At 37.5% G+C, this 18043-nt stretch overlaps 1 protein-coding gene across 1 annotated transcript in view; it reads left to right on the top strand.

Annotated features, from left to right (window-relative positions):
- Positions 1-18043, top strand: part of CCDC158 (coiled-coil domain containing 158) — a gene marked incomplete at both ends in the record, with an annotated part of 83668 nt that overhangs the window by 61573 nt on the left and 4052 nt on the right. The window contains 4 exons of the mRNA XM_082837596.1: positions 435-484; positions 7245-7311; positions 10085-10152; positions 12396-12554. Of these exons, the coding sequence (XP_082693722.1) occupies positions 435-484; positions 7245-7311; positions 10085-10152; positions 12396-12554 (344 nt within the window). The remainder of the gene's footprint in view (positions 1-434; positions 485-7244; positions 7312-10084; positions 10153-12395; positions 12555-18043) is intronic.

Raw genomic sequence — 18043 nt, 5'->3', positions numbered from 1 at the left:
CATTAGAGCCCCTGGCTCCCAGCACTAATCATTCCACAAGATTACCATGACTTCCCTGATCAAACTTCCATCACTTCAACCACTAATGATGGGCTTGACTATATTGAACTGTATTCAACATGAATATATTTAGCCCCTGCCGTTAGAGAGTTTATGTTAATTTGCTGTAATCCTACAAATGACCTTGTCATTTTAGGCTTTGGCACCAAAGCCAGAACTCAGCCTCAAGCGTTTAAGGGTTCAGGAACAAAAACATTTCTAAATTGACAAATTCCAGGGGTAGCACTTTGCAAAATTTGCTTGGAGGCCTAAATTCTACTGTTGTGCCTTAAAGAAGAGTTAAATACATAGGAGCAATTGATTATTCTAAAAATACATGGAATCTAGAAATTATTCTTTGTATAATTAACTGAGAGTTACATTTATCTATACAGAGATGATAGAATAAGAGATTGCATTACTGAATCAAGCCTGAGAGCCATAGGTGAGAGGAATCTGAGATTCTGAATCTAATTAATTGTCCAGGAATTTTACATGTGACCAGGTAATTTGGGAAGTCTGGACAGTTCACATGAGAATTGATGGAAAGTTGTGATAGTGTTTAACTGAAACCAAAAAGGATTTCGGTGAAATGTACTAAAGTAATTTACTTTCTAGAAATCAACTTAATAGGCATTTTTTTAAAACACCTTTATAAGAGTATAATTGCTTTACGATGGTGTGTTAGTTTCTGCTTTATAACAAAGTGAATCAGTTATACATATACATATGTCCCCATATCTCTTCCCTCTTGCATCTCCCTCCCTCCCTCCCATCCTCCCTATCCCACCCCTCTAGGTGTTCACAAAGCACTGAGCTGATCTCCCTCTGCTATGCGGCTGCTTCCCACTAGCTATCTGTTTTATGTTTGGTAGTGTATATATGTCCATGCCACTCCCTCACTTTGTCCCAGCTTACCCTACCCCCTCCCCATATCCTCAAGTCCATTCTCTAGTAGGTCTGCATCTTTATTCCCGTCTTGCCCCTAGGTTCTTCTGACCACTTTTTTTCTTTTTTCTTTTTTTTTTTTTTAGATTCCATATATAAGTGTTAGCATACGGTATGTGTTTTTCTCTTTCCGACTTACTTCACTGTATGACATCTCTAGGTCCATCCACCTCACTACAAATAACTCAGTTTCGTTCCTTTTTATGGCTGAGTAATATTCCATTGTATATATGTGCCACATCTTCTTTATCCATTCATCTGTCGATGGACACTTAGGTTGCTTCTGTGTCCTGGCTATTGTAAATAGAGCTGCAATGAAAATTTTGGTACATGACTCTTTTTGAATTATGGTTTTCTCAGGGTATATGCGCAGCAGTGGGATCGCTGGGTCGTATGGTAGTTCTATTTTTAGTTTTTTAAGGAACCTCCATACTGTTCTCCATAGTGGCTGTATCAATTTACATTCCCACTAACAGTGCAAGAGGGTTCCCTTTTCTCCACACCCTCTCCAGCATTTATTGTTTGTAGATTTTTTGATGATGGCCATTCTGACTGGTGTGAGATGATATCTCATTGTAGTTTTGATTTGCATCTCTCTAATGATTAATGATGTTGAGCATTCTTTCATGTGTTTGTTGGCAATCTGTATATTTTCTTTGGAGAAATGTCTGTTTAGGTCTTCTGTGTGTTTTGGAGATTAGTCCTTTGTCAGTTGCTTCATTTGCAAATATTTTCTCCCATTCTGAGAGTTGTCTCTTCGTCTTGTTTATGGTTTCCTTGGCTGTGCAAAAGCTTTTAAGTTTCATTAGGTCCCATTTGTTTATTTGTGTTTTTATTTCCATTTCTGTAGGAGGTGGGTCAAAAAGGATCTTGCTGTGATTTATGTCATAGAGTGTTCTGCCTATGTTTTCCTCTAAGAGTTTGATGGTGTCTGGCCTTAAATTTAGGTCTTTAATCCATTTTCAGTTTATTTTTGTGTATGGTATTAGGGAGTGTTCTAATTTCATTCCTTTACATGTATCTGTCCAGTTCTCCCAGCACCACTTATTGAAGAGGCTCTCTTTTTTCCACTGTATATTCTTGCCTCCTTTATCAAAGATAAGGTGACCATATGTGCGTGGGTTTGTCTCTGGACTTTCTGTCCTGTTCCATTGATCTCTATTTCTGTTTTTGTGCCAGTACCATACTGTCTTGATTACTGTAGCTTTGTAGTATAGTCTGAAGTCAGGGCATCTGATTCCTCCAGCTCTGTTTTTCTTTCTCAAGATTTCTTTGGCTATTCGGGATACTCTATGTATGGTGTCATATCATCTGCAAACAGTGACAGCTTTACTTGTTCTTTTCCAATTTGGATTCCTTTTATTTCTTTTTCTTCTCTGATTGCTGTGGCTAAAACTTCTAAAACTACGTTGAATAATAGAGGTGAGAGTTAGCAACCTTGTCTTGTTCCTGATCTTAGTAGAAATGGTTTGTTTTTCACCTTTGAGGACAATGTTGGCTGTGGGTTTGTCATATATGGCCTTTATTATGTTGAGGAAAGTTCTCTCTATGCCTACTTTACGGAGGGTTTTTATCATAAATGGGTGTTGAATTTTATCAAAAGCTTTCTCTGCATCTATTGAGATGATCATGTGGTTTTTCTCCTTCAGTTTGTTAATATGGTGTATCACGTTGATTGATTTGCGTATATTGAAGAATCCTTGCATTCCTGGGATAAACCCCACTTGATCATAGTGTATGATCCTTTTAATGTGCTGTTGGATTCTGTTTGCTAGTATTTTGTTGAGAATTTTTGCATCTATGTTCATCAGTGATCTTGGCCTGTAGTTTTCTTTCTTTGTGACATCTTTGTCTGGTTTAGGTATCAGAGTGATGGTGGCCTCGTAGAATGAGTTTGGGAGTGTTCCTCCCTCTGCTATATTTTGGAAGAGTTTGAGAAGAATAGGTGTTAGCTCTTCTCTAAATGTTTGATAGAATTCGCCTGAGAAGCCATCTGGTCCTGGGCTTTTGTTTGTTGAAAGATTTTTAATCACAGTTTCAATTTCAGTGCTTGTGATTGGTCTGTTCATATTTTCTAATTCTTCCTGGCTCAGCCTCGGAAGGCTGTGCATTTCTAAGAATTTGTCCATTTCTTCCAGTTGTCCATTTTATTGGCATATAGTTGCTTGTAGTAATCTCTTATTATCCTTTGTATCTCTGCAGTGTCAGTTGTTACTTCTCCTTTTTCATTTCTAATTCTATTGATTTGAGTCTTCTCCCTTTTTTTCTTGATAAGTCTGGCTAATGGTTTATCAATTTTGTTTATCTTCTCAAAAAACCAGCTTTTAGTCTTATTGATCTTTGCTATCGTTTCCTTCATTTCTTTTTCATTTATTTCTGATCTAATCGTTATACTTCTGCTAACTTTGGGGTTTTTTGTTCTTCTTTCTCTAATTGCTTTAGGTGTAAGGTTAGGTTGTTTATTTGAGATGTTTCTTGTTTCTTAAGGTAGGATTGTATTGCTATAAACTTCCCTCTTAGAACTGCTTTTGCTGCAACCCACAGGTTTTGGGTCATTGTGTTTTCATTGTCATTTGTTTCTAGGTATTTTTTGATTTCTTCTTTGATTTCCTCAGTGATCACTTGGTTATTAAGTAGTGTGTTGTTTAGCCTCCATATGTTTGTATTTCTTACAGACTTTTTCCTGTAATTGATATCTAGTCTCATAGCGTTGTGGTTGGAAAAGATACTTGATACGATTTCAATTTTCTTAAATTTACCAAGGCTTGATTTGTGACCCAAGATATGATCTATCCTGGAGAATGTTCCATGAGCACTTGAGAAGAATGTGTATTCTGTTGTTTTTGGATGGAATGTCCTATAAATATCAATTTAAGTCCATCTTGTTTAATGTATCATTTAAAGCTTGTGTTTCCTTGTTTATTTTCATTTTGGATGATCTGTGCATTGGTGAAAGTGGGGTGTTAAAGTCCCCTGCTATGATTGTGTTACTGTCAATTTCCCCTTTTTTGGCTCTTAGTATTTTCCTTATGTATTGAGGTGCTCCTATGTTGGGTGCATAAATATTTACAATTGTTACATCTTCTTCTTGGATCGATCCCTTGATCATTATGTAGTGTCCTTCTTTGTCTCTTGTAATAGTCTTTGTTTTAAAGTCTGTTTTGTCTGATATGAGAATTGCTACTCCAGCTTTCTTTTGATTTCCAATTGCATGGAATATCTTTATCCATCCCCTCACTTTTAGTCTGTATGTGTCCCTAGGTCTGAAGTGGGTCTCTTGTAGACAGCATATAAACGGGTCTTGTTTTTGTATCCATTCAGCCAGTCTATGTCTTTTGGTTGGAGCATTTAATCCATTTATATTTAAGGTAATTATCAATATGTATGTTCCTATTACCATTTTCTTAATTGTTTGGGGTTTATTATTGTAAGTCCTTTCCTTCTCTTGTGTTTCCTGCCTAGAGAAGTTCCTTTAGCATTTGTTGTAAAGCTGATTTGGTGGTGTTGAATTCTCTTAGCTTTTGCTTCTCTGTAAAGCTTTTAATTTCTCCATCAAATCTGAATGAGATCCTTGCTGGGTAGAGTAATCTTGACTGTAGGTTTTTCTCCTTCATCACTTTAAATATGTCCTGCCACTCCCTTCTGGCTTGCAGAGTTTCTGCTCAAAGATCAGCTCTTAACCTTGTGGGGATTCCCTTATGTGTTATTTGTTGTTTTTCCCTTGCTGCTTTTAATATTTGTTCTTTGTATTTAATTTTTGATAGTTTGATTAATATGTGTCTTGGCGTGTTTCTCCTTGGATTTATCCTGTATGGGACTCTCTGTGCTTCCTGTACTTGATTAACTATTTCCTTTCCCATATTAGGGAAGTTTTCATCTCTAATCTCTTCAAATATTTTCTCAGTCCCTTTCTTTTTCTCTTCTTCTTCTGGGACCCCTATAATTCGAATGTTGGTGCGTTTAATGTCGTCCCAGAGGTCTGTGAGACTGTCCTCAATTCTTTTCATTCTTTTTTCTCTATTCCACTCTGCAGTAGTTATTTCCACTATTTTATCTTCCAGGTCACTTATCCGTTCTTCTGCCTCAGTTATTCTGCTATTGATCCCTTCTAGAGAATTATAAATTTCATTTATTGTGTTGTTCATCACTTTATTTGCTCTTTAGTTCTTCTAGGTCCTTGTTAAATGTTTCTTGTATTTTCTCCATTCTATTTCCAAGATCTTGGATCATCTTTACTATCATTATTCTGAATTCTTTTTCAGGTAGACTGCCTATTTCCTCTTCATTTGTTAGGTCTGGTGGGTTTCTGCCTTGCTCCTTCATCTGCTGTGTGGTTCTCTGTCTTCTCATTTTGCTTATCTTACTGTGTTTGGGGTCTCCTTTTCACAGACTGCAGATTCTTAGTTTCCGTTGTTTTTGGTGTCTGTCCCCAGTGGCTAAGGTTGGTTCAGTGGGTTGTGTAGGCTTCCTGGTGGAGAGGACTGGTGCCTGTGTTCTGGTGCATGAGGCTGGATCTTGTCTTTCTGGTGTGCAGGTCCATGTCTGGTGGTGTGTTTTGGGGTGTCTGTGGCCTTATTATGATTTTAGGCAGCCTCTCTGCTAATGGGTGGGGCTGTGTTCCTGTCTTGCTAGTTGTTTGGCATAGGGTGTCCAGCACTGTAGCTTGCTGGTCACAGAGTGGAGCTGGGTCTTGACGTTGAGATGGAGATATCTGGGACATTTTCGCTGTTTGATATTACATGGAGCTGGGAGGCCTCTTGTGGACCAGTGTCCTGAACTTGGCTCTCCCACCTCCGTGGCACAGCCCTGACGCCTGGCTGGAGCACCAAGAGCCTCTCCTCCACACGGAAAGCAACAGTGAAAAATGCAAAGATGACTCTTCCCAGTTATAACCCACAGCTGCTCTTGCACATCCTCTTCAGAGAAGCTCCTCGAGGATATCTGAGCTGCTGCTGCTTGTTCTGGAGTCCTCAGTAAGATCCCGGAGTACAGCTTAACTCGCAACTTTTAGGTTGTGAGTTTTCTTCAGTCGACATGTGTGTTCAGCTGCTAGAGTTGGAGGGCCTCCTGCAGAGGCAGGGGGTGGCTGTGGCTCACGGTGGGGGCAAGGACACTGGCAGCAGGAGTTCTGGGAACTACTTCTTGGTGTGAGCCCTCCCAGAGTCTGCCATTAGCCCCTCCAAAGAGACAATAGGCATTTTTTAAAATTTACTTACTTTATTTATTTTATTTTTGGCTACATTGGGTCTTTGTTGCTGCACACAGGCTTACTCTAGTTGCGGTGAGCGGGGGCTACTCTTCGTTGCGCTGCACGGCCTTCTCATTGTGGTGGCTTTTCTTTGTTTCGGAGCATGGGCTCTAGGTGCCCGGGATTCAGTAGTTGTGGTGCGTGGGCTCAGTAGTTGTGGCTTGCGGGCTCTAGAGCACAGGCTCAGTAGTTGTGGTGCACGGGCTTAGTTGCTCAGCGGCATGTGGGACCTTCCCGGACCAGGGCTCAAACCTGTGTCCCCTGCATTGGCAGGCGGATTTTTAACCGCTGTGCCACCAGGGAAGCCCCACCATTTTTTTTTTTTTTTTTTTTGCTTATTTTACATTTTACTGCTGTTTAACCAGATGAAGATATTTATATGGTATGCCATTCCACCATCGGAATACTTTTTCTACATTTACATGTATTTACAATAGCTTACTTACATAACTTTTGAGGGAAAGGTAGTCTGAAAGGAAGTTACAACAACCTCAATATAGGATTATAAGAACCTTACTGAAAACAGTTCTAGTTTTTATTAATAATTGAATTGCTGAATGTTTAAATGAAATCATAAAAGGAGCATAAAGAAATGAATTCCATAACCCCTAAACAAAGACAACTTCTGAGAACTGACTTTAGCCAAAAAGGAAAAAAAGCTAATATTAATTTGTTACTCATGTCAGACACAGAAGCCATTGCCTGCAGATCTGCTGCATTCAATACATGGTTCTCAGGCTGACACTGAAGAACCTCCCTAACTCGTCTCCACCCTGCTTTCCTCCTGTATTGTGCTCTAACCAAGACAGACTACTCCTGATTCCCAAAAGGGGTTCATTTCCTTCTGTCTTCAAGCTTTTCTCCATACTGTTCTCTCCACTGGGAAGAGCCAGCGCCCCAGTCTCACTCTTTTGAATCTGCATTTGTCTAAAAGCAGTATCCAGAGGAACAATTTTGTTTGATCACTAAGTTAAAATTACGTCACGTAGTCTTTAACTTCTCCCACCCTCTGCCAACAGAAGCAACAACTCAAGAGAATGCACTGAAGGCAGCGAATCAAGTGAAACTCTTCACAGGTAAGAAACTATCTCTCCAGCCCCTGACTTGCAAAATGTCCCCTTTACTACTGTTCATTCATTAATTCAGAAGATCGTTAACTGCCCATGATGTGCCACACGCTGTGCTAGGCCCTTAGGATGTAACAGTGAGGAAGACAGATATGGGCTGTGTCCTCACGTTGCTTATAGTCATAGGGTCTATTTACTGACTGACTGCCTGGAAAAAAGCTTTTATCTTTTCTATTTTTACCACTTGTAAAAAATAGAGATATGAGAGCCCTCTTTATATCATAAGAATATAAAAATGAATTCTAGGGTTTAAATTCCATTTAGGCAAAGAAAGGGTTATTCATTACTGTATCTTCAGCACCAAGCATATTGCCTGTCATATAGTAGCTGTTCAGGAAATATTTGTTTAGTGAATGAATTAAGACAGATACTTTCTTACTGTCCCTGCTGTTTGATCAATATTCAGTGGACTTGAATCTTTCTAAATACAGCTTTCTCATAGCCTAAAAGAAACAAGTTTTGATTTTCTTCTCACCTTAGTGTGTAACATTACATCGTTCCTGTTAATAATATCTGCAGCTATCTACTGCATATTTTTATTTTTACTATTATATGGGTGTTTTAGACTCATCTCATTTAGTCTGTCTAATCGAATCTATGATATAGGCATTATTATCCCTGTATATAGGTTAGAAATGGAGACTCAGCTTGCCAAGCAATTTGCCAAGTCATACAGCTTGTAAATAGAGGATCCAGATTTGAACTCAGGTCTAGCTGGTTCCTGAGCTCAGGCTTGTAACTGCTCCTGTGTCCTGCCTCTGAGTACCTGAACAATCAAGATGATGGCAGGGCTGCACTCCTTGCAGAAGCCCTTGGGATTAATCCATTTCCTTACCTTTCTTTTTGAGAGCTCTGGGCCTCTAGAGCCTCATTCTTTGCACTCTTTGCCTTGGGGCTCCTTTCTCCATCTTCACACCCTATGACATAGCATCCTCCAGTCTTTCTGCTGAGATTGTCACATCACCTTCTCTCTTCTGTGTGAAATCTCCCCCTGCCTTCCTCTTCGTACAGAGACTTGTGATGGCATTTAGATAATGTAGGTACATCTCCACATAATCCAGGATAATCTCCCCATCTCAAGATCCTTGACATAATCACATCTGCGAAGCCTCTTGTGCCATATAAGGTAACATTCGTAGGTTCTTGGCATTTGGGCACAGATATATTTGTCAGCCATCGTTCATCCTACCACATCCTACTTTTTAGGCCATTTTACCATTCGCGTGTACCATTGTGGTGGGCTCTACAGTGTTTCGTGTGGATGTTTTAAATCTCCAATCTCTTGCAAGTTCCAGTCACTTCTGTGCATCAATTTCAGATTGATCGCCTGAAGTACACCTCAGACTATGTTCCCAGCCCCCAAACCTTCAAAGGCTCCCCGTTGCCTACTGCAGCAAGAACAAACTGCTTGCCCTGATAATTAAGACTAGCCACAATATAGCCATGACCTTCCTTCCCAAGGCTTTTCTCCTAATATTCTCAAACTTTTTGGTCTCAGGATCCCTTTGCACTCACAAATATCACTGAGGATTCCAAAGAGCTTTTGTTTATATAGGCCATTTCCATTTTTAGTATTGGAAAATAAAATTTAATTTTAAGCATTGAAAAATTAAAACATTTTGATATTTATTCACTTAAAAGTAACAAAGTACATTATATATTACCATAATAACATATTTTATTATGAAAAATAACTGTTTTTCAAAAAAAGTCATTAAGACTTAATCGTTAAAAATCATTAAATCATCAATTTAATGCATGGCTTAATAAAAGATAGCTGTATTCTCATATCTGCCTCTGCATTTATCTGCTGTGATATCAGATATCATGGAGCCTCTGGGAAACTCCACTATACACTTATTTGAGACTGAGAGTTAAAAAGAAAATAATACCTTAGTATTATAATAAAAATAGTGTTGACCTCACAAACCCCCTTTGTAAGGGCACCACCTTCAGAGCTGCTGTCATAATATTATCAACCTGGTACCCATCCTACAGAGAACTATGTAGTTTAGTTCAAGTTACTGATTTAAATAGGTCTGATAGTTTTGTAAGGTGATACTTATTGCTAAGAGAGGTGTTTTTCCCCTTTGGTTTTTTAATTTTTTTTTTTTTTTTTTTTTTTTGCGGTACGCGGGCCTCTCACTGTTGTGGTTTTTTAATTTTTAAGTGAGTCATTAAGATTGCATCTCTTAGAATCCATGAGAGAAACATTGGGTTTTATAGCTATTATTACACAAAAATGAATTTTCTAACCAAGATTATATATTATTACCTTTTCATTCTGCAAAATGTTCATGGGCACTGAATACATAGAGGTGATGCAACTTTGGATCTCCCTCATAGGGTATTTTAGGACTTCTGCAGTTTTGGGTTATGGCTGCCATCTTGAGCTTTTTTTTTTTTTTTTTTTTTTTTCCGGTACGCAGGCCTCTCACTGTTGTGGCATCTCCCGTTGCGGAGCACAGGCTCCGGACGCGCAGGCCCAGCGGCCATGGCTCACGGGCCCAGCCGTTCCGCGGCATGTGGGATCTTCCCGGACCAGGGCACGAACCCGTGTCCCCTGCATCGGCAGGCGGACTCTCAACCACTGCGCCACCAGGGAAGCCCTGGGCTTATATTTTAAGCCATCACTTTTGCCTTCATTAGCTTGTTTCTGTCAATAAATCTTAACACTGAGTTTTGAAATGGAATGTTTGCATGACCATTCTTATGCTTCCAGAGAGCCAGTCACATTACACACAGGAGAGTTGGAAGATCCACCTAGTTGCTTCACATTCCCATCTGCAGGTGAGTTTTTAATGAAAGCACAGAAATGGAGCCTGCTTAAAACCCTGCAGTGGCTCCCCTTTCAATGCTTCCCTCCACACTGCTAGTCTCCTCACCACCTTTAAAGCCTTTGCTCAGATGTCACTTTCCCAGTGAGACCTACTCTCACCGCCTTATGTAAAAATTATAACCCTCCCACAATCCCGGTCCCCCTTATCTTTTTCTTTTTTTAAATTACACTTAGCATTTTTTTATACTATGTAACTTACTAATTTATGTTGTTGATTGTGTGTCACCTCCTGCTAGACAAAAGCTGCACAAGGGCATATGTCTTTAGTTGTTTGGTTCCCTGATATATCCAGTACCTAGAACTTTCCTGGCACATAGCAGGTCCTCAATAAATAATTACTGAATGGATGAAAAGAAAAAGAAATGAGACAGATGGTTCTCTATATACTTTCCAAAGACAAAATGTTCTCTATAAAACAAGCAGATCAAGGAAGAGATTGAAAATAACAGAATCTGTTGAAAAACAAAATGGCACAACCTGGGCTAGATATGGAAAAGAAAAAATAATAACATTACAGAGGAAAGCCTTAGAAAAATAAAAATTAGGATATGCATGACTAAAATCATAGTCAGGGACATGATGGACCCCAAGAGAAAATTACAGAAAAGGAATTTTTAAACCTAAGAAACATGAAAGATAATGATACAGAATATGTTAGATTTGGAAGGCAAAGGCAAATAAGCAGACACATTATCAGCCTTCTTATGGAAGAGAACAAAGTAAATGGGAAAGAATGATACTGTGAAAATGATGGTTATTCAACAAACTGTAGCTATAAATCTGGACAGTAATAATGTAAATAGGGAAAATCGAGGTGTGAGGTGAAATAGAAGAAGGTAAGTTTCCATATTTTCTTGTCTTTTGTAGAAGAGTATCTATGTATACCTAAAATAAAAACATAATATTCTTAAATAAAATAATTGCAAATTTTAATTTTTAAACCTTTAACTTGTGAGAAATCTTTAAGAACTAATATTTTGAAGAAAAGAGCATTTATTTGAAATTGAACAATTAATTCCTTCGGGTTTTACTTCACTTATATGTTTATACTGTTGTTTCAATGTTTACCCAAGAGAATACAACATATATCCTTGTTTTATTAGATTAATATGTGAGTGCCTTTACCTTTTCTCATAATTTGTGAGTACCTGAGAACATGTTAACTCCATTCACTTTCCTTCCAACTGTCATACAGTTGTTGTCACATGTAAAGGTAAAGGTAAATACCATAATGGATCATTTGCATTGTGTTGTACAGTTAAAATTCATTTAGATACACCCACATATTCACACTTTACTTTCTATCTGCTATCATTTTACTTATGCCATTAATGTTCCCTTTAATGTATTCTCCCAGTTTCTGTTTTCCTGAACTTGTCTTTATTTTGTCCCCATTTTTGAGGAACATTTTTGCTGAATATAGAATCTAGGTTAACATTTTTCCTTCACTTTGAAAATATTCCACTGTTTTCTGGCTTCCAGTGTCTCTACTAAGAAGTCAGCTCTAAATTTAAATGTTGCTCATTTAAATGTAATCTGCCATTTTTGCCCTTCTGGCAGCTTTAAGACTGTTTTTGTCTTTGAGTTTTTTCTGGGTTTTTTGTTTATTTGTTTGTTTTTTGCAGTTTTTATTGATATACCTAGGTATGATTTTCTTTATATAAGAAGAACTTGTTTGGGGTTTGGAGTAATGCTGTTGAATATGTGGTAGTCTGCGCCTCCATTATCCAGACCTTGTGGGTCTATATCTATTACCTGTATTTTTTTCCTCTTGGTTTTCTGCCATGTTATTTTGTCTCCTCATATGCCTGGTTATTTTTATTGTATGACAGACATATGTGAAAAATTGTACAGATGCTTTCAGACTTAGAATATGATCACCTTCCTCCAGAGAGCATTCATGCTTGCTTCTGGTACACAGCCAAGGACACCAGCAATCCCAGATCAATTTAATCCAATCAGGAATTAAGATGATTTGAAGATGGACCTCAGGATCCCCAAGGGCAGGTCCAGTTCCTTATTCCTATGATGTAGCCCTTTTCTGTTCCAACCCAAAGCCTTGGGGTTTTATCAGAACACACCCCAGCCCCATGATTGGGAACATAGTCTCATGAGAGTTTGATTTTTTTGAGAGATGCAGCATATTATTTTTAAGTAATTCTGTCCTTTTGTTTTTGTTCTTGTAAAATTTTAGGAAGTCCATCTGCGAAAAATTCAGCTTCTCATGCATTCCATTCTTCTCCTAAGAAGTCTCCAATTCACTCATCCCTAACTAGTTCGGCTGAAGATTCTGTAGGTTCCACACCACAATATAGATCCACCAAGCCTGTTCATTCACCTGATTCTGTTAAAGGTAAGAATAACCTGATATAACTGATGAGATTAATTGATTTCCTACTCCAGTGACTTAAAAGTTCACTGGAATTATATTAATTATATTTTTATATTATTTATATAATTAATTATATAATTATATTAATTGGAATTAATAAAGGTTCACATGGTGTTCTTATATGTACACTCTAATTGATGCTGTGTGGTGGGTGTGTGCTTAAGTGGGTCTTCTTTATTTGTTTATTCATTGAGTCTTATTTAAATAGAATAGTTACTGTATACCACATACACACACACCCCTTAGTAAATATACATAGATATTATAGGTAAATATTATCTGTTTCTTTCTCTGACATGAATAATGACCTTTTTCTCTATTTTATTATAAGATTTTGAGTCTTCTTTTAAATGCTGAGAATGACTTTTCTTTCTCTTTTTTTTTTCAGTTTAGAGGAAATTTTATACACCAGGTTCTTATTAGTTATCTATTTTATACATACTAGTGTATATATGTCAATCCCAATCTTCCAATTCATCCCACCCCACCCACCTTTCCCCCCTTGGTGTCCATACGTTTGTTCTCTACATCTCTGTCTCTATTTCTGCTTTGCAAACTGGTTCATCTGTAACATTTTTCTAGATTCCACATATATGTGTTAATATACGATATTTGTTTTTCTCTATCTGACTTACTTCACTTTGTATGACAGACTCTAAGTCCATCCACCTCACTATAAATAACTCAATTTTGTTTCCTTTTATGGCTGAGTAATATTCCATTGTATATATGTACCACATCTTCTTTATCCATTCACCTGTCAATGGACACTTTGGTTGCTTCCATATCCTGTCTCTTGTAAATAGAGCTGCAATGAACATTGTGGTACATGACTCTTTTTGAATTATGGTTTTCTCAGGGTATATGCCCAGGAATGGGACTGCTGGATCATATGGTAGTTCCAGTTTTAGTGTTTTAGGGACCCTCCATACTGTTCTCTATAGTGGCTTTATCAATTTACATTCCCACCAACAGTGTAAGAGGGTTCCCTTTTCTCCACACCCTCTCCAGCATTTGTTGTTTGTAGATTTTCTGATGATGCCCATTCTACAATGAGGTGATACCTCATTGTAGTTTTGATTTGCATTTCTCTACTAATTAGTGATGTCGAGCAGCTTTTCATGTGCCTCTTGGCCATCTGTATGTCTTCTTTGGAGAAATGTCTGTTTAGGTCTTCTGCCCATTTTTTGATTGGGTTGTTTGTTTTTTTAATATTGAGCTGCATGAGCTGTTTATATATTTTGGAGATTTATCCCTTGTCAGTTGCTTTGCTTGCAAATATTTTCTCCCATTCTGAGGGTTGTCTTTTCATCTTGTTTATAGTTTCCTTTGCTGTGCAAAAGCTTTAATGTTTCATTAGATCCAATTTGTTTATTATTGTTTTTATGTCCATTACTCTAGGAGGTGGATCAAAAAAGATCTTGCTGTGATATATGTCAAAGAGTGTTCTTCCTATGTTTTCCTCTAAGAGTTTTATAGTGTCTGGTCTGACATTTAGGTCTCTAATCCTTTTTGAGTTTATTTTTGTGTATGGTGTTAGGGAGTGTTCTAATTACATTCTTTTACATGTAGTTGTCCAGTTTTCCCAGCACCACTTATTGAGGAGACTGTGTTTTCTGCCTTATATATCCTTGCCTCCTTTGTCATAGATTAGTTGACCATAGGTGCATGGCTTTATCTCTGGGCTTTCTATCCTGTTCCACTAATCTATATTTCTGTTTTTATGCCAGTACCGTATGTCTTGATGACTGTAGCTTTGTAGTATAGTATCAGGGAGTCAGGGAGTCTGATTCCTCCTGCTCTGTTTTTTTCCCTCAAGATTGCTTTGGCTATTTGGGGTCTTTTGTGTCTCCATACAAATTTTAAGATTTTTTGTTCTAGTTCTGTAAACAATGCCATTGGTAATTTGATAGGGATGGCATTGAATCTGTAGATGGCTTTGGGAAGTATAGTCATTTTCACAATATTGATTCTTCCAATCCAAGAGCATGGTATATCTCTCCACCTGTTTGTGTCATCTTTGATTTCTTTCATCAGAGTCTTATAGTTTTCTGAGTGCAGGTCTTTACCCTCCTTAGGTAGGCTTATCCCTAGGTATTTTATTCTTTTTGTTGCCATGGGGAATGGGATTATCTCCTTAATTTCTCTTTCTGATCTTTCATTTTTAGTGTATAGGAATGCAAGATATTTCTGTGCATTAATTTTTTATCCTGCAACTTTACCAAATTCATTGATTAGCTCTAGTAGTTTACTGGTGGTATCTTTAGGATTTTCTATGTATCATATCGTGTCATCTGCAAACAGTGATAGTCTTCCTTCTTCTTTTCCAATTTGGATTCCTTTTATATCGTTTTCTTCTCGGACTGCCTAGGACTTCCAAAACTATGTTGAATAAGAGTGGCAAGAGTGGACATCCTTGTCTTGTTCCTGATCTTAGAGGAAATGCTTTCAGTTTTTCAGCATTGAGAATGATGTTTGCTGTGGGTTGTCATATATGGCCTTTATTATGTTGAGGTGGGTTCCCTCTGTGCCCACTTTCTGGAGAGTTTTTATCATAAATGAGTATTGACTTTTGTCAAAAACTTTTTCTGCATCTATTGAGATGATCATACAGATTTATTCTTCAATTTGTTAATATGGTTTATCACATTGATTGATTTGCATATATTGAAGAATCCTTGCATCCCTGGGATAAATCCCACTTAATCATAGTGTATGATCCTTTTAATGTGTTGTTGGATTCTGTTTGCTAGTATTTTGTTGAGGATTTTTGCATCTATATCCATGAGTGATATTGGTCTCTAATTTTCTTTTTTTGTAGTATCTTTGTCTGGTTTTGGTATCAGGGTGATGGTGGCCTCATAGAATGAGTTTGGGAGTGTTCCTCCCTCTACAATTTTTTGGAAGAGTTTTAGAAGGATGGGTGTTAGCTCTTCTCTAAATGTTTGATAGAATTCCCCTGTGAAGCCATCTGGTCCTGGACTTCTGTTTGTTGGAAGATTTGTAATCAGTGTTTCAATTTCATTACTTGTGATTGGGCTGTTCATATTTTCTATTTCTTCCTGGTTCAGTCTTGGAAGGTTATACCTTTCTTAGAATTTGTCCATTTCTTCCAGGTTGTCCATTTTATTGGCATAGAGTTGCTTGTAGTAGTCTCTTAGGATGCTTTGTATTTCTGCGGTGTCTGTTGTAACTTCTCCTTTTTCATTTCTAATTTTATTGATTTGAGTCCTCTCCCTCTTTTTCTTGATGAGTCTGGCTCATGGTTTATCAATTTTGTTTATCTTCTCAAAGAACCAGCTTTTAGTTTTATTGATCTTTGCTATTTTCTTTGTTTCTGTTTCATTTATTGCTGCTCTGATCTTTATGATTTCTTTCCTTCCACTAACTTTTGGTTTTGTTTGTTCTACTTTCTCTAGTTCCTTTAGGTGTAAGGTTAGATTGTTTATTTGAGATTTTTCTTGTTTCTTGAGGTAGTATTTCTGTAAACTTCCCTCTTAGAACTGCCTTTGCTGCATCCCATAGGTTTTGGATCGTCGTGTTTTCGTTGTCATTTGTCTCTAGGTATTTTTTTATTTCCTCTTTGATTTCTTCAGGGATCTCTTGGTTATTTAGTAATGTATTGTTTAGCCTCCATGTGTTTGTGTTTTTTACGTTTTTTCCCCTGTAATTTATTTCTAATCTCATAGTGTTGTGGTCAGAAAAGATGCTTGATACGATTTCAATTTTCTTAAATTTACCAAGGCTTGATTTGTGACCCAAGATATGATCTATCCTGGAGAATGTTCCATGAGCACTTGAGAAGAAAGTGTAATCTGCTGTTTTTAGATGGAATGTCCTATAAATATCAATTAAATCTATGTGATCTATTGTATCATTTAAAGCTTCTGTTTCCTTATTTATTTTCATTTTGGGTGATCTGTCCATTGGTGTAAGTGAGGTGTTAATGTCCCCCACTATTATTGTGTTACTGTCGATTTCCTCTTTTATAGCTGTTAGCACTTGCCTTATGTATTGAGGTGCTCCTATTTTGGGTGCATATATATTTATAATTGTTATATCTTCTTCTTGGATTGATCCCTTGATCCTTCCTTGTCTCTTGTCCTTCCTTGTCTCTTGTAACCTCCTTTATTTTAGAGTCTATTTTATCTGATATGAGTATTGCTACTCCAACTTTCTTTTGATTTCCATTTGCATGGAATATCTTTTTCTGTCCCCTCACTTTCAGTCTGTATGTGTCCCGAGGTCTGAAGTGGGTCTCTTGTAGAGCATATATATGGGTCTTGTTTTTGTATCCATTCAGCAAGCCTGTGTCCTTTGGTTGGAGCATTTAATCCATTCACATTTAAGGTAATTATCAATATGTATGTTCCTATGACCATTTTCTTAATTGTTTTGGGTTTGTTTTTGTAGGTCCTTTTCTTCTCTTTGTTTCCCATTTAGAGAAGTTTTTTAGCATTTGTGTAAAGCTGGTTTGGTGGTGCTGAATTCTCTTAGCTTTTGTTTGTTTGTAAAACTTTTGATTTCTCCATTGAATCTGAATGAGATCCTTGCTGGGTAGAGTAATCTTGGTTTCAGGTTATTCCCTTTCATCACTTTAAATATGTCCTGCCACTCTCTTCTGGCTTGTAGAGTTTCTGCTGAGAAATCAGCTGTTAACCTTATGGGAGTTACCTTGTATGTTATTTGTTGTTTTTCCCTTGTTGCTCTGAATAATTTTTCTTTAATTTTTGATAGTTTGATTACTACGTGTCTTGGCGTGTTTCCTTGGGTTTATCCTGCCTGGGACTCTGCGCTTCCTGGACTTGGGTGGCTATTTCCTTTCCCATGTTAGGGAAGTTTTCGACTATAATCTCTTCAGATATTTTCTCGGGTCCTTTCTCTCTCTCTTCTCCTTCCAGGACCCCTATAATGCAAATTTTGGTGTGTTTAATGTTGTCCCAGAGGTCTCTTAGTCTGTCTTCATTTCTTTTCATTCTTTTTTCTGTTCCACGGCAGTGAATTCCACCATTCTGTTTTCCAGGTCACTTATCCATTCTTCTGCCTCAGTTATTCTGCTATTGATTCCTTCTTGTGTATTTTTCATTTCAGTTATTTTATTGTTCATCTCTGTTTGTTTGTTCTTTAATGCTTCTAGGTCTTTGTTAAACATTTCTTGCGTCTTCTCGATCTTTGTCTCCGTTCTTTTTCCGACGCCCTGGATCATCTTCTCTATCATTATTCTGAATTATTTTTCTGAAAGATTGCCTATCTCCACCTCATTTAGTTGTTTTACCTTGTTCCTTCATCTGGTCATAGTCCTCTGCGTTTTCATTTTGTCTATCTTTCCACAAATGTGGTTTTCATTCCACAGGCTGCAGGATTCTAGTTCTTGTTTCTGATGTGTCTGACTTTTCTTTCTTATTTACATTCTCTAAAATTATTTACATTCTCTTCAGTCTCTGCCTTTG

The sequence above is a fragment of the Leucopleurus acutus genome, assembly GCF_964270905.1.
Source record: "Leucopleurus acutus genome assembly, chromosome: 4".
In the NCBI taxonomy this organism is placed as follows: Eukaryota; Metazoa; Chordata; class Mammalia; order Artiodactyla; family Delphinidae; genus Leucopleurus; species Leucopleurus acutus.
This window is presented reverse-complemented; position numbering and strand designations above follow the sequence as displayed.